Below are 25,983 nucleotides of genomic sequence, written 5' to 3'. Positions count from 1 at the left end.
TTGAATACCTGCAATCATTTTCCTGCGTGGTTATGTCCTCAATTGAGGGTAAGATCTTAATTTATGTTATGTTCACTACAGAAGTCAGCTGATGCAGTCTGTAGAAATGAGTCTAGGTTCCGAGATTAACAATGGATCAACAAAGACTTACTGATATTGGAACATTATGCTTTTTTTTTATAAAAACTTGCGCGGACATTCTACCAGTGGCGTAGCCAGGATTTGTGTATGGGGGGTGTTAAGAAGCATGCGCCCCCCCCCCCCCACCGCATTAAATGGGGGGGTCCGGGGGTCCTCCCCCGGGAAAATTTGGATTTTAAGGTGTAAAATAGTGTTATTTTAGCAGTTTTCGGTTCTTAAATTTAAATATTGTAATAATAAAAATTTTATTAATTTTAATATGAAATTTGTTTAAGTGATGAATAAGAAATTAATTAAAGATTTAGTGCTAAGGTGGGGGGGTTTGAACCCCTAAACCCCCCCCCCCCTGGCTACGCCCCTGCATTCTACTATTGAAACGTTTTAATTTGTTCGGTATTAAGTAGCCTATGTTACATTTTAAGTTGTTCAGTATTACATAAATTAGGTTTTATGTGTAAAATAATGTAATTTTTTTTGAAAAAGGTATAAAGGTAATGAAAAGTGTTTTATTGAGAGAAATATTTGAAAACTTTTCTTAAAATGCTGAAAAAAAAAATCACTTGGTTTTGTCCTGTTTATACAGCTTTATAATCTCTTCAAGGTTTACAATTTTTTTTTTTTAAATAGTGAAGGGTTTCGAAGAGTTGTTTATTATGCAATAGGGAGAGAGACCCGACTTTTTTTTTGTCCCCGGGCCCTTAATTTCTCTCGACGATCCTGTATTTAGCCAATTGTCTCGCAGTGTCGGAGAAGGCTCGTTGAAACTTGTTTCATTTCCACAAATTATCTCGCATGAACCACACGTTTTCGTCCCACGGGCTATTGTCAAAGAGTGTAGAAACCCGCACAGGTCGTCTAACAATGCACGCGAAAACATTTCCCACAACTAACCGAAATGAACAGCCACTTCCTTCCCAGGTTCTCGTTATTATTATTTTTTTTTCTTATTTCGTCTTTTGCTCGCGTCGTGCAACTGGGACCCGAGGCGGGGAAGAATGATTACGCCTCTTTCTTTTTTTACTGCTTTTTTGGTCTTCCCCGCACTTGCCTCTCCCACGAGCCCGTCCTTCAGTACTTCGCCAGTGCTGCCACCTGCAGGAGCTGTCCCGACATGACACGCGCCCGCCTTTCGAACCTCGTTCTGTGTGCCGCCGCTGCAACCTTCGTGGTTGGCTCGGGTGAGTGTCGACGTGTTATTGGTACGCGGGTAGAACACATACAAGCAAGGGTGAATCCAGTTAAAAACAGAAATAGGAGGGAGAGGAGGCATTTTTTTCGGAATTCAATGAGGGTCCATGATGCCATACAAAAATACAAGAACATATTCATTATAAAGATATTTTTGTTTTTTTAACGATAGTGCGATGATTAGTTATAAATTTTCGCTAGCAACAGCGTCTTGCTCCTTCAGAAAGGGGAGGGTGGGGGTTGTTTAGTTTCGCACTTGGTTACAAGTCACATCAATTCTTACCTAAGAAAAATTTAAAAAAATATATATACGTAAATCTTTAATAGATTTGATACACTGCGCTAAATTTCAAGGGGTAAATGTTTGGTTTGGCCAACTACCTGATCGCCAGCTAGAGTAGACTATTACCAGTAGTTTTAGTCACTTCTTTTCATCATAAGCTCGGACAGCTTGATTTTTTCAGGCTAGCACAAACGATAATAACGTATTATTGGCTATAGAGCATCCCATTCTTAGATTGCAGTCGGGAAGTAAGTAGAAGCTTTCTCTTTTTCTCTCTCTAACACACGGTGACGGCCGTTGGAGCTGTCCTTGATTCTGCGCGCGCTGTTGCCATTTATCATACGAATTGTATTTTTTTTTTGGATAAAGCGTTTTTTCACAGTGTATTTGAAGTCACTAAAGGGCCAAAAAAAATTAAAAAAAAAAAAGGAATTATTTTGAACTATTACAAAATGTATCACATTAAAAAAACCTTACAGATGTATTGAATTAATATTTTTTTTTTTAAATTCTTGTTTCAGGACGCCACCGACAAAAACGCTCTATGTTTCAGTTATGCATTTCCTTAGACACTGCCACGCCAAAAAGTTGCTCAGCGGCAACGATTTTTGCCATTAAAGTTAGATGGGGGTCGAAAGCATGATAAATGTTCTCAATGAATGGTATTTGTTTTTAAAAGCAACATCCTTCAATTGCTTATATAATTTTCGTGGGCATCGCTGTGAAGATGTGTCATCAGCACAAGAGCACTGTAATAGAGGCTCATTCTAAAACTGATTCGTAAGAGCATTGAATATCATTATATATATTCAATGGTAAGAGGAAACGCAGTCGTGTGCTTGGAGAAGTTGGATTCTGTCCTGCAAGCAAGTTCAAAGATAACGGCTTCCTTTTAAACATCTGCCATTTCCTTCGACACGCATTCCTGAAAACAAGCCTGTCAACTGTTGCCGTGTCTTGCGAGCAAGCAACGGGTTATTCATTCACATGTGTGATTTTATTTTCTACCTGTAAGTGGATTATATGAATGTAAGCTATGGTTGATGGAACCCCGAAAAGAACCTACATTTGTAGGCTACGCGGAATAGAGCACAAGGTTGTGTTGAAAGTATTTGAGTACCTATTAATTTTTTTTTAAAATGGGAACAATGGAATTAAGGACGCTTTGGTCAACTTTGGTCAGCTGTAGTGGTGGCGATTTATTACAAATTTAATAAGCGTGATAGTATAAAATAATATTTGTTATGTTATGAATTCTTAAAATGTGTCTCGTGCAATGAGAAATAAAAAAAAATAATTCTGAAATTCGTGATGTGTTAAGAGATTTGTCAACAGCGCGCGTCATAAGCCGTGTACTGCAATCTAAGAGCGAGACGGCCAATAGCACATTAAATATTTATCCTCAATTGGATGATAACTCTAGCAGACGTGGAAATATTGCAATGCTGCATCCGGCATTGTCGCTACAGAGCCCAGAAGCTTGTCAACTCTCTCTCTCTCTCATATATATATATATATATATATATATATATATATATATATATATATATATATATATATATATATATACACACACACACACACACACATATACATACACATATGTACACATACATACATACATAGACACAGAATATTTTAATTTTTTAAAAGGCAGGTGGAGCAGATTTTTTTAAAATTATTTGAGATATCTCGACAGCAGTGAGATCATCAGTACAAGGCAACCATGAGTGGCGCCTTTTTTGGAATCATCACAGGCTGTTCTTTCTTCTAATCTTCATTTCTTGCAATTCTGATTGTATAAATAAGCCATATGCCTCGACATTGTAGATTTTTTCATGCTATTCTTCGTAATTTTATCTCTCAGTTATTATATTGTAAACCTTTTAAAAACTTTTCAAACGTGGTGTGAATAGTTCACTTTTTTCTGCAGAAAATTAAATTTGATTCAAATTGGTTTTAATGCAGGTCCAATATCTCCTCTCAAAGTAGACGAGTCACCCAGAATCGAACGTGGGAGACATACACCTGTAAGCATACAAAAAACGTTTGTAATGATACACATGGAAAACCTGACAGAAAAAAAAAACAATGCTGTATCAATAATTATTAAGGTCCACTTCCATAGCATTAATTAATATTGTAAGAACTTAAGGACAGAGCCTTTGTTTTTTTTCCCCTTTCTATTTAGGACATCTAGACCAGGGGTATTGGGACAGGCAGGGCTGTCTTCAGAAATGAGTTGTGGGTTGAAGGGGGAGAGGGAAGGGGGCGGGGCTGACAAATCCCAGGAGCCTGGTCATAGTTTCCAGATTATTTTTAATGCTTCAATATACCCTGATAAGACAAAATTTTAGTCTGTTGCTAATAGAATTCATACAAAACCTTCAAGTAATGCAACACCCACAGATCATTTACAGTTATGGCAATACTGTGGGGTTTTGAAAAGATGCACATTAAAAATACTGAGAGGGGACCCAACAAAATATTTGCATCCAGGCCCTTAGTTTCTCCGGATGGCCCTGGGGACCGTGGTAAGGAAGCATAAAAGCCATCTCAGCAATTGGGATTCGAACCCACGTCTCCTGTATCTTGAATCTGTGCCACCTCGCTTCCGTAACGAGAGCTATTCCCCGCTCCTGAGATCCACACATGCCCCAGCTAATCAAGCCTGTTCCAAAATGACCCGGAAACTTAACAAATGGCAACCAATTAGATTGAAATTCAGTTACAAAAAATTAATTTAGTTGGAAAAATAAACCACAAAATTAATAATATAACAATAAAGTATTATTGTACTTGAAAAATGTTTTTTCATTTGTGAAAAAAAAAAAAGTTGCCACCGATGTTATATACTCAGCTTCAATTGGTCGCAGGGAGTTATGTAAATAGTAGTTAATCAGTGCAGGTCCCCAGTGGCGTAGCCAGGATTTGTGTACAGGGGGGTGTTAAGAAGCATGGCCCCCTCCCCCCTGGGAAAATTTGGATTTTAAGGTGCAAAATAGTGCTATTTTAGCAGTTTTCGGTTCTTAAATTTAAATATTGTAATGGTAATTTTTTTTATTAATTTTAATATGTAATTTGTTTGAGTGATGAATAAGAAATTAATTAAAGATTTGGTGCTGGGGGGGGGGGGGTTAACCCCTAACCCCCCCCCCCCCCCTGGCTACGCCCCTGCAGGTTCCTATATGCTTGCGTGCCATTATAGATGCCTTGTTCTGCGAGATGCGGTACGCATGTGCGCCACAATGCCATGTTCCTCTGTGCAGCCAGTGGCATCACGGTGCAGCGCAAGGCAGGCTCGCTGGACCCCGCGGAGCGAGCCCACCACCGCGCCGGGCCCCGTCCCGCCGTCAGCCCCGGCATAGTGAGCGCGGTGCTCAAGGTGAAGCTGGCGACACCCTCGGGCACCAAGCACGGCGACTGTGACGAGTGTCAGGAGCAGAGAGAGTGGGACAGCCAAGAGGACGAGGAGGAGAACTCCGAAGAGCGCGAAGATGACAACGCCATGGCCGGGAAGGAAGGCGAGGGAAAAACATCGGTGAAAGTTGTTTCGGGACTGGACGACAGCGCAGAGGAAGATGACTACGGGAAAAAAAAACACAAAAAGAACGAGCAGAACGAAATACCCGACGTGCCCGTCCACAGGGGCAGCTTCGTCGGGGTGGATCAGGAAAACTACGACGACAGCATCCGACAGATGGAGTGGAACATAAGAAACAGTTTGATCGGGGATGGCCATCTTTTCAGAACCCTCCCCCACCACCACAGAAACAGGTACTTTCACTCCGAGAACCCACCCGCAGAAATTCCAGTGCGGGAAAACGTTCACGGCAGCTTTTTTGAAACTTCCGACGGGTACAAAACGCACCGCCCTGGCTCACACGAGGCGAGAACTCCCAGGCCGTACCACAACGTGATGACCAAGTATCAGGAATATGACGACGCGAATCAAGAGGAACAGTATGTGGCTCGCCTGCTGTCCGCGCTCATAACTCAGAAACACAACCGAGAGATGATTCATGTGGACGACAAAATTGATTTCCCAAAGGTCAAAGAAAATGTGGAAGATGCCGCATTAACTTTGCCGGATAGCGAAATATCCATCGCTGGCAAAATGGATGTTATTTAATGATCATTCTTACATCTCCACATCTTCCTCTAGGTAACGAAATTATTTTCATATTTCCATTCAATTTATTGTAAGTTATAGCACATTTTAATATGGAAATATTCTCCAAAAAGTAACTGAATAAGAAGTACTTTTTTTACATTGGAAAGAAGTTCAAATGAAAATTCTTAAACAAAAAATATTAACAATATAGTAATAGAACAAATAAATAATTCAACCTGTGAAAAACTTGTAGCTCAAAAATTATGTACTTCCGTAAATTTTTAATGTAGGCTTTTGCCAAATTTGTTACATTAATTACAATTAATTCAATTTCTTTTTTATGGAACATTAAGATTTTAAATTCCATTTAAAATTACACTAGATTTAACTTCTAATGGGCGAGACAGCTGTATACTCCATAATTTGTGTAAGACAGCTGTGTACTCCATAATTTGTATTATATATAAACTAAATGGTTATATATATATAACATTTAAAGTAAGAATGAATATATATATATATATATATATATTCATTCTTACTTTAAAAAGTTAAATTGTTTTTTTGTCACCACATAGAAAAAATTTCTAACTAATTAGAATTTTTGTTCAATTTTTAAAGATCCCATTACTAAAAGCATTTCTAACAGCAATTAAAAAAACTTCTTATTGAAATCACAAAACATGATGTGTATTTTTAATTTATTATTAAATATATTTTTTCAAATATGTACACTATAAATAACAATTCAAATTATAAAACTCTTTAATTATATATTAATTTTACAATAATTATACCATCAGACTTAAGATTATGTGCAAAAAAAAGTCATTTGTCTTAAAACAGATGAGCTCATTTATGCTGTTGGGAAAAAATAAATGTATTTTAACTTAATACAGAAAAAAATTTGATAATACTACGATAAACCATCTTTAATTTGTAAAGACGCTCAAAATGGACGTCACCAGCACATCTGGTGTCAAATGCTGCTTGGTGTCAACACATTTGTTTTGGCAACAATGAATGAGCAATCAAAAATGTCTTCCTAAATAATGGAAATGGTACAATTTGTTGTAAAGTAAAAAATGACTGAATTAAGCTTAAAGGTTTATTTAGTGAACTAAAATTTTTGTGAGCAACTGCAGTAACAAGGCAACACAAAAACAGAAGTTTTTCAGATTTCTTGTACCACTGTACTGGTCAGAATAGTGATGGCCTATGATCGCTTTATATATACCTGTATGTGTGCATATAGAGCACAACTATGAACATTGTACAACAGATGCAGCATGAGTATCTATTGCAAAGAAACTGTAACATGTACTATGAAGAGATAAAATATTGTGAATAAAATAAATTATGCTATGAAATCATTTTAATGAAGCAGCAAAGTAGTTTACTAAGTTCATACTTTAATTTTATCATTCTGTGTGCTGTATTATTTCAAAACATTTTGTTCACCAGTAACCTTAAACTCACTTTAATAACTACTACGTATTTGAATTATATTAGACCAATTCAGAATGCATTCAAAGTAAAATTCTTAGCTTCACTTTAAATTCAGGCAAAGATCCTACTTTTATGTTCCATTACATGTACCAGTTTCACAACCACTTACTATTTCACAATGTGGTTCCAAAAACATATGAGGAAGAACATTTAGGAGTAGTGAAAGGTCTTTAATTAAGATAATCTGGGGCTGGCAGTTTGGTGATTTTGCTGGATTATTGAACGTTAAGATAATTTCAACGATAATGCCAAAGAAAAAAAAAATACAGATAGGCATTGGTCATCTTTGGAAAATAGTTATGAAAACAGACAGTAATCATAAACTCTGAGCAAACTAAAATTGCAGGTGCAATGCCTGGCTGCCAGAATCAACAGCTACAATCCACCCTGAAGAAATAATTGGTGCCCAATTAGCAATTACTAGACCTGTGTGAACATTTTAATTCTTGAATACGAATAGTTTATTATTCATATTTGATTCGACCTCTAATATTAATACATACTTCAAAATAACAAATATTCATTTGCATATGAATATTTGACATAGCATTCGTTATGACATGAGTGTCTTATACCAACGTTCACTGTTGAGATTTCAATAACTGACTTTTAAGTATTCTAAGTTATTATTCACAACTGTCTCACCAAAAAGTAATATAAAAATTGTGTGAACGATTCAAAACATAGCATATTTGTTATTTTTAACTTGAAACTAAAGTATTAGTACTATCCATTTCATCACGTGCCAATAGTGGGTAAAAAATAAATAAATGTCAATACCTACTATGGTCTACAACACCACAAAACACATAAACTCCTTTGCAATGGCCACTATAAGAAGTGAACGTCATAGTTTCAACAGTGTATCTATAACGATAGTCGCGACACAGTAGTAACTTACTTGCTGTATGTTTCTATGACAAAACAAACATCGCAACTTAAAAACACTATAAAAATACGTAAATAATGGTTTCCAACTCCATAAAAAATTAGCAGAGATTGTTTTTATATTATTGCTGAACTGAAGTACAGTTAACCTGATTGCCATTGACGAAAAAGCATAAATAACTATGGTCTAAAATTTTAAATATGAGGACATTTAAACACTAATTTGGGAATACAGCATTTTAATAAAAGATTAACGTTTTTCGTGAGATGTAATCGAATTTACTGTATTTTACAGCTCAGTAAAATTTTCTGTATCAATATGTAGTCTAGCAGGTTCTGGAAAATAGGGCAAATAGAAACTAACGTGAAAGATTGGTTAGGTTAAGATTGCTGCATAATTAAAACACAATTATTTTTATTCTTAATTTTAATATTTTACATATTTTAGCCGATGTAATCCAACCAACTTTTCACTTTAGTATTATTTGCCTAATTTCTCAGAAGTCACTTTCTCTTTCTCTATGTATTTGTTTCACATGAAAAAATAAATAAAATGGTGGGATTCTAATCCGCAATCTTACTATTTTAATTCGATATTCATATTTGATTCAAATTAAAAGAATTGATATTCGTACAGGCCTACAGATTATACAACGTGCAGAACCATAGAATACCGGATTAAAGACCTTTCAACGTACATGGCATGATCAAACCATTATAGTTTTGCAACGAAATAAGCACAGAGTATGGGCTGAAAGACAAACATACGCCACACACATTCCTGCCACATAAATACACAACCAGGTCCCCTCAAGAGAAGGGCGTAACGAACAGGGCACAGTGGGTTCCACTGAAACTTCCTGTGAGAACAGAAACTAAGACTAACAGTTTCAGGTTATGTTTAATGACCAACCCAGAAAAACTCTAAAAACAAGTCACTACCATCGTATCCATTTGAAAAAAAGTATATAAACATCTGATACAGAAAACATTAAGTCCCTGTTCAAGCAACAAAAACAAATACAATAAATAATAAAATATTTTAAGTCATCCCGTGCAATTTGTTTGTGAAAAGAATGCCTTTCCCAACAGCATACAAAAAAAAAAAGATATTGCATTATGTTGTAGTGTGTGACACATGAGATATCTCACAGTTTCACGCAATCAAACAAGATGACTTGCATACGCTTGGTGAACTAGTCTCACCATCTGCTACAATGCTAGGAAATTTGTAATGTATTCTTTGTGTTCAAATAACTTTGAGGTAATTTTGTAATTTACCACATGACATGTAAGCTGTAACGAGACAATTGGCATTCTTTTGTGACTACATTTTTCATTTCACTTTAACAATAAGTTAAAACAAATGGTGATAATAAATGTACACTACATACATATTTACAATGAAAAGAAAATTACATGGAAATTATCAGTTTGTATTACAAGAAATGTGTTTATTTTACAGTAAAAAACTGTGTATTATTATAGCTAGAAAAGCTGTGTAACTGAGTTAAGAGCAAGAGAAAATTAATTTTATTGCACAAAATAGATTCCAAATATAAATATAAACATTCATTTTGAAGCATGTCAGAGGACCAAAACTAATTTCCAAGTTTCTAGTACAGTAAAACCCTGGCTGCTACGACCCCGCTTATTACCACCTCTCCAAAATGACCCCTTTTCGAGGAACCGTAAAAAATTTCTTTTTAAAAGTAGAAATTGAAGTAAACAGTGCCAAAAATTAGTTTGAGGCAGATTGTGCTTTGTTTCTCTTGGCGAGCGTGGTACTGCACATGAAGCAGTGGATACCCCCTCCTCTTCACTGATCCCTTCCTCCCTTCTACCGAGGATAACGGTTCCCAGGCACAGACATGTCTGTGTGTCATGCGCCCGGCACTAATCAGCCATCAAGCCCAGGGGTGCAACAGGAGGGGGCAAGGCTATTTTGCCCCCCCTCTGAAACCTTGAAGTGGGGGCAAACGGGGGCAAAGAAAGTGCTGTGTAATCAATTTTTAGATAGTAAAACTGCTTTAATAGCACCATTTTCCACCTTTGAATACAAATTTTCCTGGGGGAGGACCGGACCCCCCGCTTCAATATGGGGGATCGATGATTCTTTATAAAAAGGTATATTGACCCCCCTTTGGGAATTTAGTTGTTTCGCCCCTGGTCAAGCCAACCATTGTGATACCACTTGCTTTCGGACACACTACACTCTCTGCTACTGTTCTTATAAGATAACTTACATTTCTAGGATTTTGAATCTCTCTCGGCTTTGATTACCATTCGTTGACTTACTATTTGTTTCTCTCTCCGAATCGGTTGTACTATATATTTTTTTTTTGTGTATAGCTGTTAACTCGCACACTTTTTTAAATATAATATACAGACTTCTGATTTGGTGTACGAGTGTAATAAAGTATGTACTGGACCCCAAAATTCAGAAAAACTTGCAGAATAACCAAGACTTTTTCCCCCCTTCAGACAAAAAAATTAACTTTTGGTATTTATTTTAGGGTTGTTCGTAATGCAAATAGAGAGAAAACTACAGAAAGACTGATTTACCATATTAAGTTAAGAGACATTACCACACCGTATTTGGCTCACCTAATTTTACTAAGACGAGAGTAAAAATATATTAGAAATGTCAACAAACTGATAAACTGAAATGCTATGACATGCTTTTTGAGTACATATACACATAGGGGCTGGAAAAATTAGCATCTACTTTTTTTTTTTCCAAATTAAGATAAATTATTTTGTAAATTAGCATCTTAAATGTAACTTATTAAAAAAATTAATATTTTCATTCTAAATGTTTACGAACTAAATATTCACATACACAAATGCTAACAAATAACCATCTAGTTCAGTTTTTCAAACAAACAAAATTTTTCATTCCTTTCTAGATTAAAACCACAAAAATAATTATAATGATTACTTTATTGCAAAAATTAGTTGTGTGATATGCTAGCAAACATTAGGTTGCAGGTTTAATTCATAGAATAATTCACAAATCAAATGGATTAATGGGTTGGGTTGTATTTTGACGTTATCTAAGAATGCATGTAACTTGGCTGAATATCAGAGACATGGCAATATCACAAAGTATGGTAGCAAATAACTATTGTAGAGAATAATAACCAGAAATTCATAATATGAGTCAAGTGTAAAATTTGGAGAAACACCAAGTAACTGTAGTACTGCTGTGGTTTACTTCACACTTCTTCTAAAGAAAAAAGTCCACGGCAAAAATGGCGGATGAATTTTTTTTGTATTACCTAACTTAATTGCTGATAAGTTAAATAGCACATAAATTTATCCTAGACAAACATTATGTCTGAAAATAGGGTGAGTCTGGTAAATGAAAGTCTACACAAAGGGTTGTTTCTTTCTAAATGTTACGAAGATAAATTTTGTACCATGATTTTCAAATTATCAAAATATATGTAGCAGTAATATTTTATTAAAAATATTTTTACAAGTGAATGATATTTTTAACTTATTTAGCTGAAGAAAAAAAAACTATAGCAAGATGCTTATTTTTCTGGCTCCTACGCGTACACTGCGACTGAGTGGAAGCAAGCACAACCCTCCTACCTCCCTTTTAACTGCCGCAGTCATGTTTATTTTGACATGAGTTAACAAAAAAAGATTGTTGCATAGTGTAGTGGGGAGAAAAAAGAAGCCTTTTATTCCCCAAGCAGGAAAAACACTGGCTGCTGTCCATGCTCCATACTTCCTAACATTCCACGATAATAAAGCAACGTCACAATGCTTTAACATTCTTCACCTCTCTGGTATGTTATGTGCTTACTGTCAAAGTTAAATAAATTAACATTGTAATCAAAATTCCTTTGATTTCCCTTATGAAATTAGGGTTAAACTTAATTAGAGCTCGTTAACCGATACATCTGCACCGTGAATTTCACCACGTGAACATGGAGTCGGCACGGAAAAAAAAAGCATATTTTGAGGAGCACAGGTTTGGAAATGGGGTGTGTGTCTGGCTGTCAGTCCCCCCCCCCCCCCCCATGACCCTATGCCCAGGAACCAGGGGTTTTACTGTATTACCATTCATGACCACGTACCAGTTTCTGCTGCAATGCATCACTACTCAACAATCACAAATCGAAAAACACCGAAGACGTAATAAGATGAGCGAGTTCTTTATATCAAACAACAATGTTTTTATAAATAGTTTTTATCTTCAAGTTGCACACCGGGCAACGCTTCTTCGTCTTCCAAATCCGCAGCGCGCACGCGTAGCAGGCGGCGGTATGGACGATCCTGCCGCGAAGGTGGACGAAGGTGGCGTTCTTGGGCTGGGAGCAGCAGATAATGCACTGCGCGCTCTCGCTCGCAGTCTTGTGGCAGTCGATGCACGTCCGCAGCACGGCGAGCTTGCGGCAGGCGGCACAGGTCCCCAGGGCGGCGGGCGGGCCCTCGGGAGACGGCAGCTCCCGGGAGGAGGAGCAGCTCTCGGGGCGCTCCCCGTCGCGACTCGTCCCGGGTAGGCCCTCGTCCAGGAAGCTGGCGGCCCGCAAGTCACCGCAGGTCTCCTCCGCGGGACGCTTCGGGGCGCGGGCCGGACCCTCCTCGACGCCCCCGCCCTCCGCGGTCACGCCCCCCGTCCCGTCCAAGACGTCCACGCCGCCACACGTCACCGAGCCCCTGCCCGGCATCATGCTTTTCAGTCTGTCCTGGACGCTGGCACAATGGAGAGTGAGCGCCAGGTCTTGGCTCAGCATCTCCTGGCTCGAGCAGCTGATGCCGCTGTCCGCCGCCTGGTGGCCGCGTTCCGGTCTGGGCTTCTTCGCCGCCACTTCCTCCGCTTCTTCCCCCCCGCTGGAGAGGTCGCTGGCTTCCAAGCCCTTGTGCTTCAACCGCGCGTTGCGCTTCTCCTCCCTCTTTCTCTTGAGGCCGTCGCGGGTCTTCACACCGCCTGGTCTCGGGGGAAAGAATTCCTTCCGCACCTGAAAGGAAATATATTTAAATTTTAGGGTTGCACAAATGCTGCTACCCTCAAGCATTACTGTTATTTTATAGCAAAAATTGTTTCTAGTGCTATGAAAAGTCCCTTGTTGCCAGAATATGGGAGAATGAATGGATGAACTCAGTAGAACCTCATTTTTGTATATTTCAAGAGAATGGGACCAAAATATGTAAAATCCAGGAAAACATAACATTTATTTTGTTTCACTATGATGGAAACAATAGGCAAATATACACAACAATAAATAAAATGTCAGAGATGCTTACGTTTTTATATATTAACTAGAACATCACTATCTCACGAGGTGTAAACAATAAATCCATCCAATCTTGTAGTACATCACAACTGTTTAAATTTGAGCATGAAATTTTCTGTTTTTCAGTAAGAGATTGGAATGTTGAAGCATCTCAATAAGTCTATTTAAAATTTTTAAAGAGATTTGTAAAAAATTACACAAAATTAGAATTTAGTGCACAACCACAATTATATAGTGTAAACTTTATATAACGACACTTAACGGACTGAGCATTTTTCGGCAATATTGAGAGTGGTCGTTAAATAGAGAGAAATAAAAGATATCATTTTACTATTCTATAATAATATGATCGGCCCCGAGACAGGCAAATTATTCTGACGTTGTCTATAAAACCATGATAGCATCGATTGATTCAGATTTTCATATTGAGGTTTCATTGATTTCTTAGCAGATTTTCCATCCTCCTCTGCTTGCAGAATTTTTTCTTTGTTTTACCATATTGTAGACACGGTAGAGCGGCTAAATCTAAAGCGTCTTCCAACATCACTGATCTTTTCTCCCGCCTCTATTGAGCGTATTAATAAAACTTTTTCGTCAATACACAAAGATTTTCGTTGACTCGCCATGTTTACATTTCGAAAGTCTGTGAGCAACTGCGTGTAACAACTTGACAAAAGTCTAGTGACCGAGATAAACATGTGCAAGTTCATCATACAAAAACAAAATACAAAATTTCTTAGAATCTCACGTACATCAGTCAAAGTAAACATGTGCTTAAATAAAACAACAACAAAACATCAAACAAAAGAATGTACACAGCTGCAGTTCATACCAACTTCGGCAACTTAGAAAGTACTGCTTAATGATTTACAATGCCGTATTGTTATCGTTAAATAGAGTGAACGTGACGCTATATAGAGTGTATTATTGTATAAAAAACAAGGTAAACCAACCAAAGTCAAGCAATTTAGATGTTTTAAGGAGTTTGTCGTTAAATCGAGTGATGTTATAAAGAGTTTACACTGTATATTGACTTTAACAACACACCACTAAACAAAATTAGTTTCCTTAATTTTCTTTAATACATAAAACACTAATGTTACTTTTCTGTCTACTTATGAACATTATTTGACCAACCCAACATTTGACGAGCAACCATAAGAGCTATTTTGTTACAGTGAAACCCTGTACTTGCATTATTGCTATTTATGATTTACGAATGTCCACACAAATCTGACTTTCCATGACCTTCCAAAACCTTGACTTTCCATGACCAAAATTACAAATTTCCCTGATTAATTAAAAATAAAATATCTACCTTACAATATTCTGAAATAAATACAAAAAATCCTGCTTCCATGATCCTCATAGTTGGCCTAGTTCAAACAGAACCTTATATACACATTTCATGGAGTTTATGACTATGCAATAAAACACCATCTGAATGTGAATGCAGACTGAAGCATAATTTTTCCCCCTAGAATTACCATCTTTGGTGAATTTTAATGACTTTTCCACTATTTACTTTTACTACTTGAATTTTCCTTGGGGTGTGATGTCAGGCTGACCCCTGTTTTCGAGAGGGTTTTTTTGAGGATAAAAACCTCGGCCTCTATTAGGGTTTACATATACGGTAAGGTTCTAAGCTCTGTTTTTTAAAGTTTTGTGCAAGGCTTATTTAGGTAAATACGACAGAAGCATTTCTGGACCTTCCTCTATCAACAATCTAAAGATATTGGAAAGTGAATGTTTCATTTATGGTGTATATGAGAATGTTAACATGTTTAAAGTGATGTGAGGGCTGAGGGAACAGTGTCATGAATGTAAAATGGCTACCTACTGCAGCTGTTTTGCTTACACCTCTACATAGTTATGATCCATTATGTTAGATGGTGTGTGTGTGTGTCTGCAGACGATTTGAGTTCCTACACCCAATCTCATACCCACGGTTGACCACTGGAAACAAAGAAACACTGTGCCCAATGAATCCTCTGGGTGGCTCACACGGGAGTAGAGAGCGGCCACAACACATACGGAACCGCCTAGCATAGTGATCATTAGCCTTCTGGCTCAGGAACTCGTTAATTATCGTTTTCTCTCGGAGGGGATACTGCCTTAAGAGGCGTTCAGGCGTAATCCCACGGATGGTAGCTTCGCACCACCGGTCGTTTGACAAGAGTGCGTGAGCCAGTGGCCCGTACCTGCGGTTCCTCTCGCACTGAGCAGGAATTCTGGGGCAGCAAAACTTTTCTCAGCAGGGTAAAACTAACCTATCTCACGACACACACACACACACAATGGGCGTCGCAACCGGGGGTCTTCAATTTCGTCCCCTCCAATAATATATTCAGTTTCGTAGTTTCTCCTGATGTTTAAATTAATGATTTTGTGTGGATATAGCACCAGCAGATATGTTAACTGTGTTTTTACAAATTTGTTCTCTAAAAATATTTTTTTATAAAAAATAAATTATATATTTAAATCCAACTATAATTAGAATATTTAGGAAAGAAAAATGCCTAAAAACCACCCTTTTTGCACCTTCAAACCCCAAATTTTCCCAGGGGGGGGGAGACCCCCGGAACCCCCCCCCCCCCCAAAAATATATATCCTTGCGACGCCCATGCACACAGAGACTGGCGACAGGCGACTGACCCTGTAGCAGCGCTCGCAGAACCGGAAAAGGGGGTTGTTGTTCTTCTCCTTGCACTGCACACAGCTCCAGTAGTCCGTCATGGACAGCTCCGAATCCGGCCTCTCGCTGCTCTCCTCAGAGCCGTCGACGAAGGACGTGTAGTCGCTGTCCTGCATTGCAATAGTCGCAGCCAGGACACCAGGGAATACCTTCAAGGCCTGCCACAACGAATCCAAAATAAAAAACTCCATGATGCACAACTATAGAACTATAAAATATTTACAAATCAAAGAAAGAACATTTTTATTCGTGGATTCATGAACATTCAATTTTAACATAAGCTATTTACCCGCAGAAGAGTCACGCCTATAATCTGGGTCATGAAAATCCAAAAAATTTTAACGGTAATGTTCGCCCTCAATATGGATTGCACCATATATATGTCATCAGAAGAATTCCATAGATACAAGTGAAGTCTTTACTCTGTGTATCAGCTTATTGGTGGATAAGAAATACAGCACTGGTGTTGACCCTTCGTCCTCTTTTTGTCTGCTTTCTGTGCTACTTTATTACTTAGTCCAAAGAAACAAAGATGAAAAGAAACAGAAACCTGTGAAAAATATGTCCAAAGCTGAATTTTTGTACAGTGTTTGAGTCAACTGTGCTTAAAAATATACCAAAAGTTTACCGCAGTACACCTTGTGTGTCACCTGAAAACTGCAGTAATTATATCCTTTATGACAGCATCTTACAGCTATTTATTCATTTAAATGTTTCCCCTAAACTCGTTTCTATGGTAGCCTATCGGTAGAGTCCCGATTTTATGGTGTTATTTTTTGATCAATTTCGTTTTAAAAATATGAGATTTCGGTGTTATCTGTTTTATTTTTAGTAAAAGTTAAAAACCATTGTTTATTAACAAAACTAAATAAAACAGCAATACAAGAAACAGCAATATACAACAATACTCAATACAAAAACAGCAACTCAAAAAGATGTATTTTAAAATGTGTGAAAACTCTATGGCTAGACGCTAGAGTACTGTTTCAGTGTCGCAAAGTACTAGTATACCATCCTTATTGGAACATGCTCTGAGATGTTTTCCGCCTAATATAGGTTTCACGTCTTTGCATTGTATGTATCTATGGACTATATGAAGTGAAGAATCAAAAAAAAGCACGGACATTGTACATATAACCTGTATTTCATTTTCTAGTGGTCTAGAATGGAATTCAAAACATGCCGAGTTGATTCCAGCCATAATGATGCTACGGAAACCAGAAGTTTATGTTAAATAAATAATAACAGCTACTGAATGTTGCCTATTTTCGTGTTTTGTCGTGTGTTGACATGTTTTTCGGTGTTTTGTCGCACATTTATGTGTTTTTCGATGTTATTTCGTTTTATCGCGATTAACCATATAATCGGGACTCTACCTATCGGTATAACTATCAAAATAATGAAGAAAAATTATTCTACACAACCATATGAAAACAATTCAAGGTTGACTACTACAGATGAAATAAAAATCGATAAAGTTATTGATTATGTTTTTTAATGTCATGGAAATCACACACACACACACACACACAAATGAAGGGCCTAATGTGAAAATAATCTGTATAAAGGTTTTTGCTTGTTCATTAAGCTTTAAGGCAGTACAGATACAAAGAGTCTGGTGCAGTTAGTTTTATCGCCAGAGCAGCCTCGTACACTCACACTGACGTCGCTCGAGTTCCCGCTTTCCCCCAGCGGGTCGCCGCCGTCCTCCGACAGACTGGCCACGTCGAACTCGACCGGCTGCCTTGGCACGGGCGTGCCGCCGGAGAACATGAAGAGCCTGGCCACGCCTCTGCCGAGGCCGGCGAGGTACCTCGGTGGCGGGGGTGCCTCTTCCTCGGACGACGTTGAGGTGTCCGACAAGCTCTTCGCAAGGCCTGCACCATCGTGATCAGCAACACTAGTCTCTACACGTGCCACCCTCCGGCCAGCCCCGGCTATCTCGGCACGCATATTTAGTGCAGTCTCAGATTTCAAAACGCTCAAGATATCGAAGTAGGGTCTGTTTACGAAAAGCATTTAAAAATAAGCTAAGGGCGGATAGGTGGTTATTTTACGCATTTTATTTTTAAAATGTATTTTGAGCAGAGTGAAAAGGACTAGGTAAATCATGTGTTTGCAGAATAATTTTTAGACATAAAACACCTGGTACAGATTCTGGAAAGCACTCAAGGGACTTAAATTACACCTTTATGTTCATTCCTCCGCCATCTAATGTTACGGTTATTGCTCAAATGTCATAGTATGTATACACGACAAGTAGACTACACGCCAGTTTAGAGACTTGTGCTAGAACCACCAGCGAGCATCACACTTATCATTCCGCCACACTAACACAAATACACAACATATTAAATGGAAGCATCGAGTTAAAATTTTCAGAAATAGCCCTTAAATAACACTAATGTTAAAAAAAAAAAAATTAAATAATTAGCTAGGAGTGTATTTGTTAGTGATACAGAATCATAGGTGCAACGCTCGCTGCTGTTTATAGTGCATCATCACTACCAAGCACAAGATTCTGAACGGTTCTGCATAGACAATATGAGATTCAAGCAGTAACCATAACATTTAATAGCACACGAGAGAACCAGTAGTTCAAGTTTAATACCTCAGCAATCAGAAATAATCACGGTTTGACAAACCATCAATTGTTTAGATAGATAATACTCACGTGGTCACTGTGTTTGCATTCCTTTTTTTTTATTACAAAATTGACAAATTATTGAAAACAATAAAAGAAAAAAACCTATTAAGCATTAAAGCTAAACAAGAAAGTGACCAGATTTACTTTCTTCTCATGCTTCTAATTGGTATAAAATAAAACCTAACAAATACATACATGTACAAATTAATACATTTTGTTCAGTGAAAATAATGCACCATGTACACTTGTGTATCTAACAAATTTAAAAATAATTAGAAAATGATATTTGTAGAAATTATGGGATATGCTCACAACTAATACTCAATTAAATGAATTAACCAGGTCTGAAGCAACTCAAGCTATGTATAGGGACATGATTATATGGCGAAATGCGATAAAACCGAAACATCACAAATTTATGTGAAAGTGCATCATGTATCAGTCAAAATTAGATTGTTTTGGAAATTTTTGTGATAAAAGTATGTATTAAGAAATATTTTAGTTCCACATTTTATCAAATACTACACTATTTTCATGAACAAAGACAAGGTTTAATAATAAAAAACTATTAACAGTGAACACTCCCATTAAAAATGTAATTGACTATAAAGAAAAAAACTTTTTCTCTAGCATTAAGAGGCCACTCCAGTGTTTCAGGGGCACTACGCAACCCACGTTAACCTCATAAGATTCAATGTTATTTTCATTTTGCTTATAACTAATTAACTAATATAGATTTCGAAATGATGCTTGCTTGAAATGTAAGACAACGATGCTCTTATCAAAGCCCCTTTCTTCAAAAACGTGCATAAATTATGGTTTTATACTAATCTTTACTAATATGCATAAGTGTATTGTCTAGGTTTGAACCATAATTTATGCACATTTTTGAAGAAAGGGGCTTTGATAAGAGCATCGTTGTCTTACATATCAAGCAAGCATTATTTCGAAATCTATATTAGTTAATAAGTTATAAGCAAAATGAAAATAGCATTGAATCTTATGAGGTTAACGCGGGTTGCGTAGTGCCCCTGAAACACTGGAGTGACCTCTTAAGTAAAATAAACATTGAATAAAATTCAAAACATCATTACTGAAGGAAAGACACATTCGGCACTCACCAGTTTCTGCCCCTTGAAAAGAGAGAACGCTCTCGTCGGTCGACATCTCGGAAGATGTCTCCGACTCCAGGACCACTTGCACATACCTGGCCCCTGCACACACGCAACACCACACACCCGGTAAAGGTACGCTCGGACCTACCACCGGCTTGGCCAATGACAAGACATCTACTGATAGGAATTCGGGACAAAATAAAGAAATTTAGCTCAGGGTGCCCACCCAAATCTGCAATAAAATTTCCCTAACTAACCACTTTGCTATTTTCTGACATAAATAACAATAATACAGCCTCTACCAACCCCATTGATGACCTAGAATTATAAAACAAAAATTGAAACTCAACAAGAACTTTGCATATGCCATTTGATATTTTGCATGATTAGGCAATAAACCACCACTGAAAAATAATTCTGTTAGCCTGGGTGATTGCTAATTGGAGCATGAAATTTTTCCCTCATCCCTGATGAATTACAACTTCCCTGTTTTTACCTTGACTTTCCATAATGTGGACATCCTGTAGCAATCTTTGTAACAATCTTCATAAGATAAATATTTTTCTATACAATTGGTTTATGGTTAAATGAATAGTTTTGAAAGTCTACTTATTTTGTGTAATTTTCCCATCAGGGAGTTATGGCAAAATAAGTGCATAATATTAACAATGCAGTCATTCAAGTAACATGTATTGATACAATTACATTAATCTGTTGCAATGTGAGACATGAATGAGCTACTATAAGGAGCCTGCTCAGTTTTTCCTTGAGAAAACTTTATTTCTGCTGCTTTCACAATCACAGTTGCTGCAACTATTATACCATCACACGAAGCCGTACCTCGCTCTCACTTCTCGAGATTCCAGGCCACTCCCAGCCATGACAGGCGACCTTGGACGCATTCTGTGGAAATTTCTAGGCCGTGTATAAAGTACATCTGTTAACAGCACAGTTGGAACGCTACTCCCTCAGGCTATATACAGAGTGTTTGCAAAAGGGGCATAAATTTAAAGGGCGGCAGGGACTGCCCCAAAACAAGCAATTTTTGTTCAAGAAATTATTGTCTGGAAAAACCAATTCTTCAAAGTTACAGTTGCGAACAGTAGTGCACAAATATTAATTTCGCACCCAACTAGGCACCATCCCCAAGGCTTACAGGACGCGCAATCACAGCACCGTGACGTATCACGCTCAGGTGCTCCACTGTGAGCAAGTGACGAGAGTGACGCAGATGTTTAGAGTCAGTTAAAACACACTAGCAACCAGCAGTTCGTTGCACTGCACAGTGAATATTTGATTGTGTTTAGCGTAGTGTTGAAAGTGCAGCAATCTAGCACCTTCTCAGCCACTGGAGTGGTGACTCTTGCATGAGAAATTCCAATTTGTGAGCTACTGTTTGCGTCTGTAACTTTGCAGGATTGATAATTCCGGACAAACAAAGTTCACTATTCTCGGTCACCCATTATATAAAAGTCCCGTTGTTCATGAACACAGGGTATAAGCACATCAGACGAACGAATCAGTGTGTGCGCTTGGCTTTGCGACACCTGCGTGTGAATATTGGAACGACTGTGGTCCCGGGGCACGAAGTCGGCGGTGGTGAACAAGTGTTTGGGAACAGTGGTGCACAGACAAGGAACATCCAGTTATCGCTGAGACAGACTCCAAGTGACATGTGAGTAGAAGCATAAATATGTTGATTATACTTTTTTTTAACAGACTTTGGACTGACTGCTTTGATTCTAGGTTAACTGCGCAGATAGTAAAGATTTGTGTGAATATCAATGAACAGATGTACATCAAACCCATTATCCTCCGAACTCAATTTTTCCCAATTACAAAAATATTAATAGTAATTGGGAAACACTTTATGTTTACACCTGCAAGCTGCATCAAAGACATTTCAAAAAGTAACTAAAAAGACTTAAGAAAATTTTGAATGAATGTGAATCATTCATTACACATGTTATGGCAAATTAAAACTTTGAAAGAAAATTGGCTTACACTACGATTGTTTAAACAAGCATTCAGTTAGTGTTAGTATTTTGTTCTCATAATAGTACAGGCAGGGCATCCATTTTTGTCACCTTGACTCAAACAATCTCGCAGCTAAGTACGCCCTTTTGCTTATTATCTTTCACGGTAAAACAAGATGATTTTAGAAGTCACATACGTGAATAACTAAATACTAATTAGTTTTAACAACGCATAAATTAAATACAAATAACCTCTTTCTTTTGGTTTGTTGTCAATTGGGAGAATACCACGACACGTAGGCATTGTTTCATTTGCAAAGAGTTGATTTCAGAAGTGTCCGGATCAGCGGAAACCCACTAATGCCCTGCTGTTCAAGTAGCACAGGCGACAGATACCCAGGCACTTGCAGAAATACAAATGTACTAACCCGGTTCACTTCCGCCTCCCGAGCAGGCGCAGGTGGATGCTGTAAGCACAACAAACTTGTTTGCCCGAGTGACTTGAGTCAACACCCACACTACACACTAATACAGGCCAAAATTAAAACGATCAGGCAACAGGTATGACAGATAAGACTAGTTCTGAGTAACAGATCAGCATTATAATAACCAACAGGTGGTCACACAAAATAGAGTGTTGAAATTGTACCTAAATTCCACTTTTCGTTTTAACTAAAACAAATTGAATACTAATAAAAATGTTAAGAGGCATGTGGGAGAACTGCCGGATATATTATTTTATTATGTCTATCTCTTCTTTAAAAGTGGAACTCTACTTGAACCTAAACAAATTGTAATTGTTATTGTTTAAAAGTTAATCTAAAAAGTTCTGCTTCATAAAAAATTTAATAATGCTGTTAAACTTCATATAGATAAAAATATTCAATATCATATAAAGGTAGATTGTTAAACAGGATTTAAACAAAGGGATACACCAGAGCTCTAATACATAGGAAAAAAATTATTCTAATGACCTTTAAATAGATAAATAAAACATAAATATATAGTGAAATCTCATTTACAAAGAAAGAGACTAATTTATGCACTATGTACGTTTAAAAAATTACATTCATAAAAAAAAATGCAAATTATATTTTAACAAGTTTAAGGATATTGTTGAAACATTATTTTGCCCAAACTCAAAACCTACGCAACTAAAATTCTTATGAACCTTGTCACAATTTAAAAAAAACTTTTTTTTTTACGTATAAAACTATGTTATTTTGCGGACCGTAAAAATATTTGGCAAAAAAATGGTTTGAATTTCTGTACAATCTTCTAGTTGTTTTCAAGAAAACACCATGAACATTTATAGAACACAAACACGCAGGCACGCACGCACGCACGCACTTACGAACAGCAGATAGCACGGCAGGCAGCATGGCAGCAGTAGGTGGAAGAGAAGTGGAGGGGGAGAAGAGAGGCAAACAGGCGCCGACCTGCTACCCTCATGACGGGAGAGACGCAGGTCACGTAGGTCATCGCAGGGTCGCCTGGCTCGGGGGCTGTGTCTCGACTGGTTCGCTCACTTACCTTCGACCCCCCCGCCCCCTTCCCGAGCTCCCCTCCGGGGGAACTGCGACCCGACTCAGGGCTACGCGTGGTTACACAAGGGGGTTTTGCAGTTACGTGAACGGTTTTAAGCTCTGCTCCCATCTCTTCTTGACCGCGAATCCTTCCTCCAAGTCAGTGCGACCACTGCAGCGGGACTAGCGACTTGTAACCATGCACTGAACATGCGTAACTGCGAAATTGTTACAAATATGAATAGGTTATTATAACACTCTCTTACTCACACATACATGTCAATACATACACAGAAATTACAAGATGAAAACTGATTGCACTAATTCTCCCGGCATGGCCAGGAAGTAATTTTCAAAAACATTTGTTGCATTTGCAGCATAAAAATATTAAGTCTGATAAAAGTTAATTTCTGTTATTATATAATTAAGTAGAATTAAAAATTTTCTCCTCTAAAAAAATATTTTTTTTAAAACTTAAAATTATTCTGGAATAGTATATTTCCTGGCAAAACTATTTCTATAAGTAAAATTCCTTACTCATGCCATATTACCCTTAAAATTCCTGGTTTCTACCAACCACCACTGTTCAAAATCATGACTATTCTTTAGTTTCACTGATGGTGGGATCTCCAATATGTATATATCTTGAGGAAATAGTAACTGGCTGAAGAAAATTATTATTATACGAAAAGTTATAAATTAGTGAAGTTGTATTTGAGAGAGATGAAAATAAAAGGTCTTTATGCAAGGATCAAGCTCGATTCAGCTTACATGAACTTCATGTTTGTTGCACTGATCACAGTTCCAAGAAGTTAACAAAATCCCAGCCCAACAGTAACACTAGACAAATACTTAAACATTGTTTATCACTTTCCACACTGTTCTTTAATAATAATATATATATATTTTTGAATGTGTGACATATTTCTAGCAATTCAAGTTTACTCATAAAAAATGATTCCAAAAGATACAAAAATGAGTCAATTTCATTTCTTTAGTTTTAAAAAAATTACACTTGTGCACTGTTTTTGGGCAAGTGGCTAAGTGTGACAAACTAAATACAGATATTAAAATTTGTAAGAAATATAAATAAAAATTAATATTATTAGTATGTACTTTCTTCTTGATGCAACTAATGTCCTTAAAAATTTGTGTATATATATTTTGCATGATATTTAAAATTCAACATAGCTTGTCAGTAAGTAATATTAGAGGTTATACGACATTAGAAAAAATAAAGCATTTACAATATATTTTTTTTTGTAAAATTATGGTTGGAGGGAAAACACCAAAACTTTAAAATTGGACAGAATTATTCAAAAGGAGAAATTCTTGTTTGTTACCTTTGTCGGATTACTATGACCGTGCAAGTAACTGCAATTACTAACATACTCACCACATTGGCTTACTACAAAATTGCCAGGAGTTATACTAAAGATCTAGGGTAGTATGAAAGAAACCTGAGACGGGTCTTACCACTCAATGATGTAGCAGCACTGCTCATCTCTGCTGCAATCACGACAACATTAAAAAAACAATTTTCAATTGGGTTCCTTATTACGATCCTGCAAAAACTGGTTGAACAGGGTTGCCACATATATTTGTGCCCCCCCCCCCCCCCCCCTCCTCTTCATCTACTGTTAAGTCACCCATTTGTGTACAAGTCTTGCTAAATTCATGCAAATAGGTTTAGCCAATTTCAGAAAACGATTGTTAGGTATTATGCAATACATCAAATAAGTTATATCATATATAATCTACTGAAACAAAAAAAAATCCGACACAGATAAATATGGTTTTCAACAAAGCAGCAGCTATTATTACAACTGCAGCATATAACTTTTTTTGATGTAATAAAAGTGCTAATTTCAACATAGTTGAGTGGATTTTTTCTAGGCTTAGCTTGGAAAAAATTCTGACAAGTCAATTAATAACCTAAACTTCAACATCTATAAATCAACTAAAAAATTTTAATGGAAATTAATAACTGAGTTTAAGAAGGATTATACAATTCTGAGGTATGTAGAACTTAAAACTGAAAATAAGCTAATTGCTGTATCGTTTATTTACAACATGAAATACTCTACAACAGTGAAAGGTAATTAATCCGGCATTCTATGGCTCGCCACACTCTTTAATCTGGCACCAATCAAGCATTTGGCATTCTGATTTTTTCGAGTTTGTTCCGGCTGTTGACACTGGCTGCGAGATTACATTACAGCACTGTTTGCGTTTTTAGTTCACTCAGTTTATAGTGTTTGTTTTCTAGCAAGTTACATTTCACACTCTCTGGATACATTTCGGTAATAATTTTTGTTGACATTCCATTATCGGGCAAAATCGGTAAAATCGGTAATCTGGTATGACAGTGATCATGATTGAGATAGATTCAAGAACTCTCACTTGGTATTTTTTTAAAGCTATTTTAGTTCTATTATAGGAATTATTTAGGATAAATATGATCATTAATGCAAAACTGTTGTATACAAATTCATTAATAATGCTGCTAGGGGTATGCCACGAGGGAGGATATAGGGACATATTACTAGCAAAATTCCCTTTGAAGTGTCACTTTTTGCTTTAATAGATAATTTATTTTTTGTAATTTGTAAAACAATACGTGCTGTTATAAGGATTTGGCAGACAATG

The 25,983-nt window shown here is 37.2% G+C and overlaps 2 protein-coding genes across 8 annotated transcripts in view; one reads left to right on the top strand and one right to left on the bottom strand.

Moving 5' to 3' along the window:
- Positions 1-1,238: 1,238 nt before the first annotated feature.
- LOC134539745 (uncharacterized) lies at positions 1,239-5,994 on the top strand. The gene is made up of 2 exons (XM_063382015.1): positions 1,239-1,319; positions 4,882-5,994. Exons 1-2 carry the CDS (start codon positions 1,253-1,255, stop codon positions 5,742-5,744), a joined length of 930 nt encoding a protein of 309 aa, XP_063238085.1. The 5' UTR covers positions 1,239-1,252; the 3' UTR covers positions 5,745-5,994.
- An 826-nt stretch (positions 5,995-6,820) lies between these two features.
- Positions 6,821-25,983, bottom strand: part of LOC134539744 (E3 ubiquitin-protein ligase Mdm2-like) — a 36,273-nt gene continuing 17,110 nt past the window's right edge. The window contains exons 2-7 of one of the 7 annotated variants that reach the window (XM_063382010.1): positions 24,811-24,843; positions 22,237-22,275; positions 19,839-19,931; positions 17,730-17,947; positions 16,031-16,228; positions 6,821-13,099 (exon numbers count right to left, since the gene is read on the bottom strand). In XM_063382010.1, coding sequence (XP_063238080.1) covers positions 12,299-13,099; positions 16,031-16,228; positions 17,730-17,947; positions 19,839-19,931; positions 22,237-22,275; positions 24,811-24,838 — 1,377 coding nt within the window. In that variant the 5' untranslated portion in view covers positions 24,839-24,843 and the 3' untranslated portion in view covers positions 6,821-12,298. Of the gene's footprint in view, positions 13,100-16,030; positions 16,229-17,729; positions 17,948-19,838; positions 19,932-22,236; positions 22,276-24,810; positions 24,937-25,983 lie in introns of those variants that run through there. The other 6 variants (XM_063382011.1, XM_063382008.1, XM_063382012.1 and 3 more) reach the window with 6 other exon arrangements.

This window comes from Bacillus rossius, chromosome 15 (assembly GCF_032445375.1).
Source record: "Bacillus rossius redtenbacheri isolate Brsri chromosome 15, Brsri_v3, whole genome shotgun sequence".
NCBI lineage: Eukaryota > Metazoa > Arthropoda > Insecta > Phasmatodea > Bacillidae > Bacillus > Bacillus rossius.
Note: the sequence above shows the minus strand (reverse complement) of the source record. Positions and strands in the feature narration are given on the sequence as shown.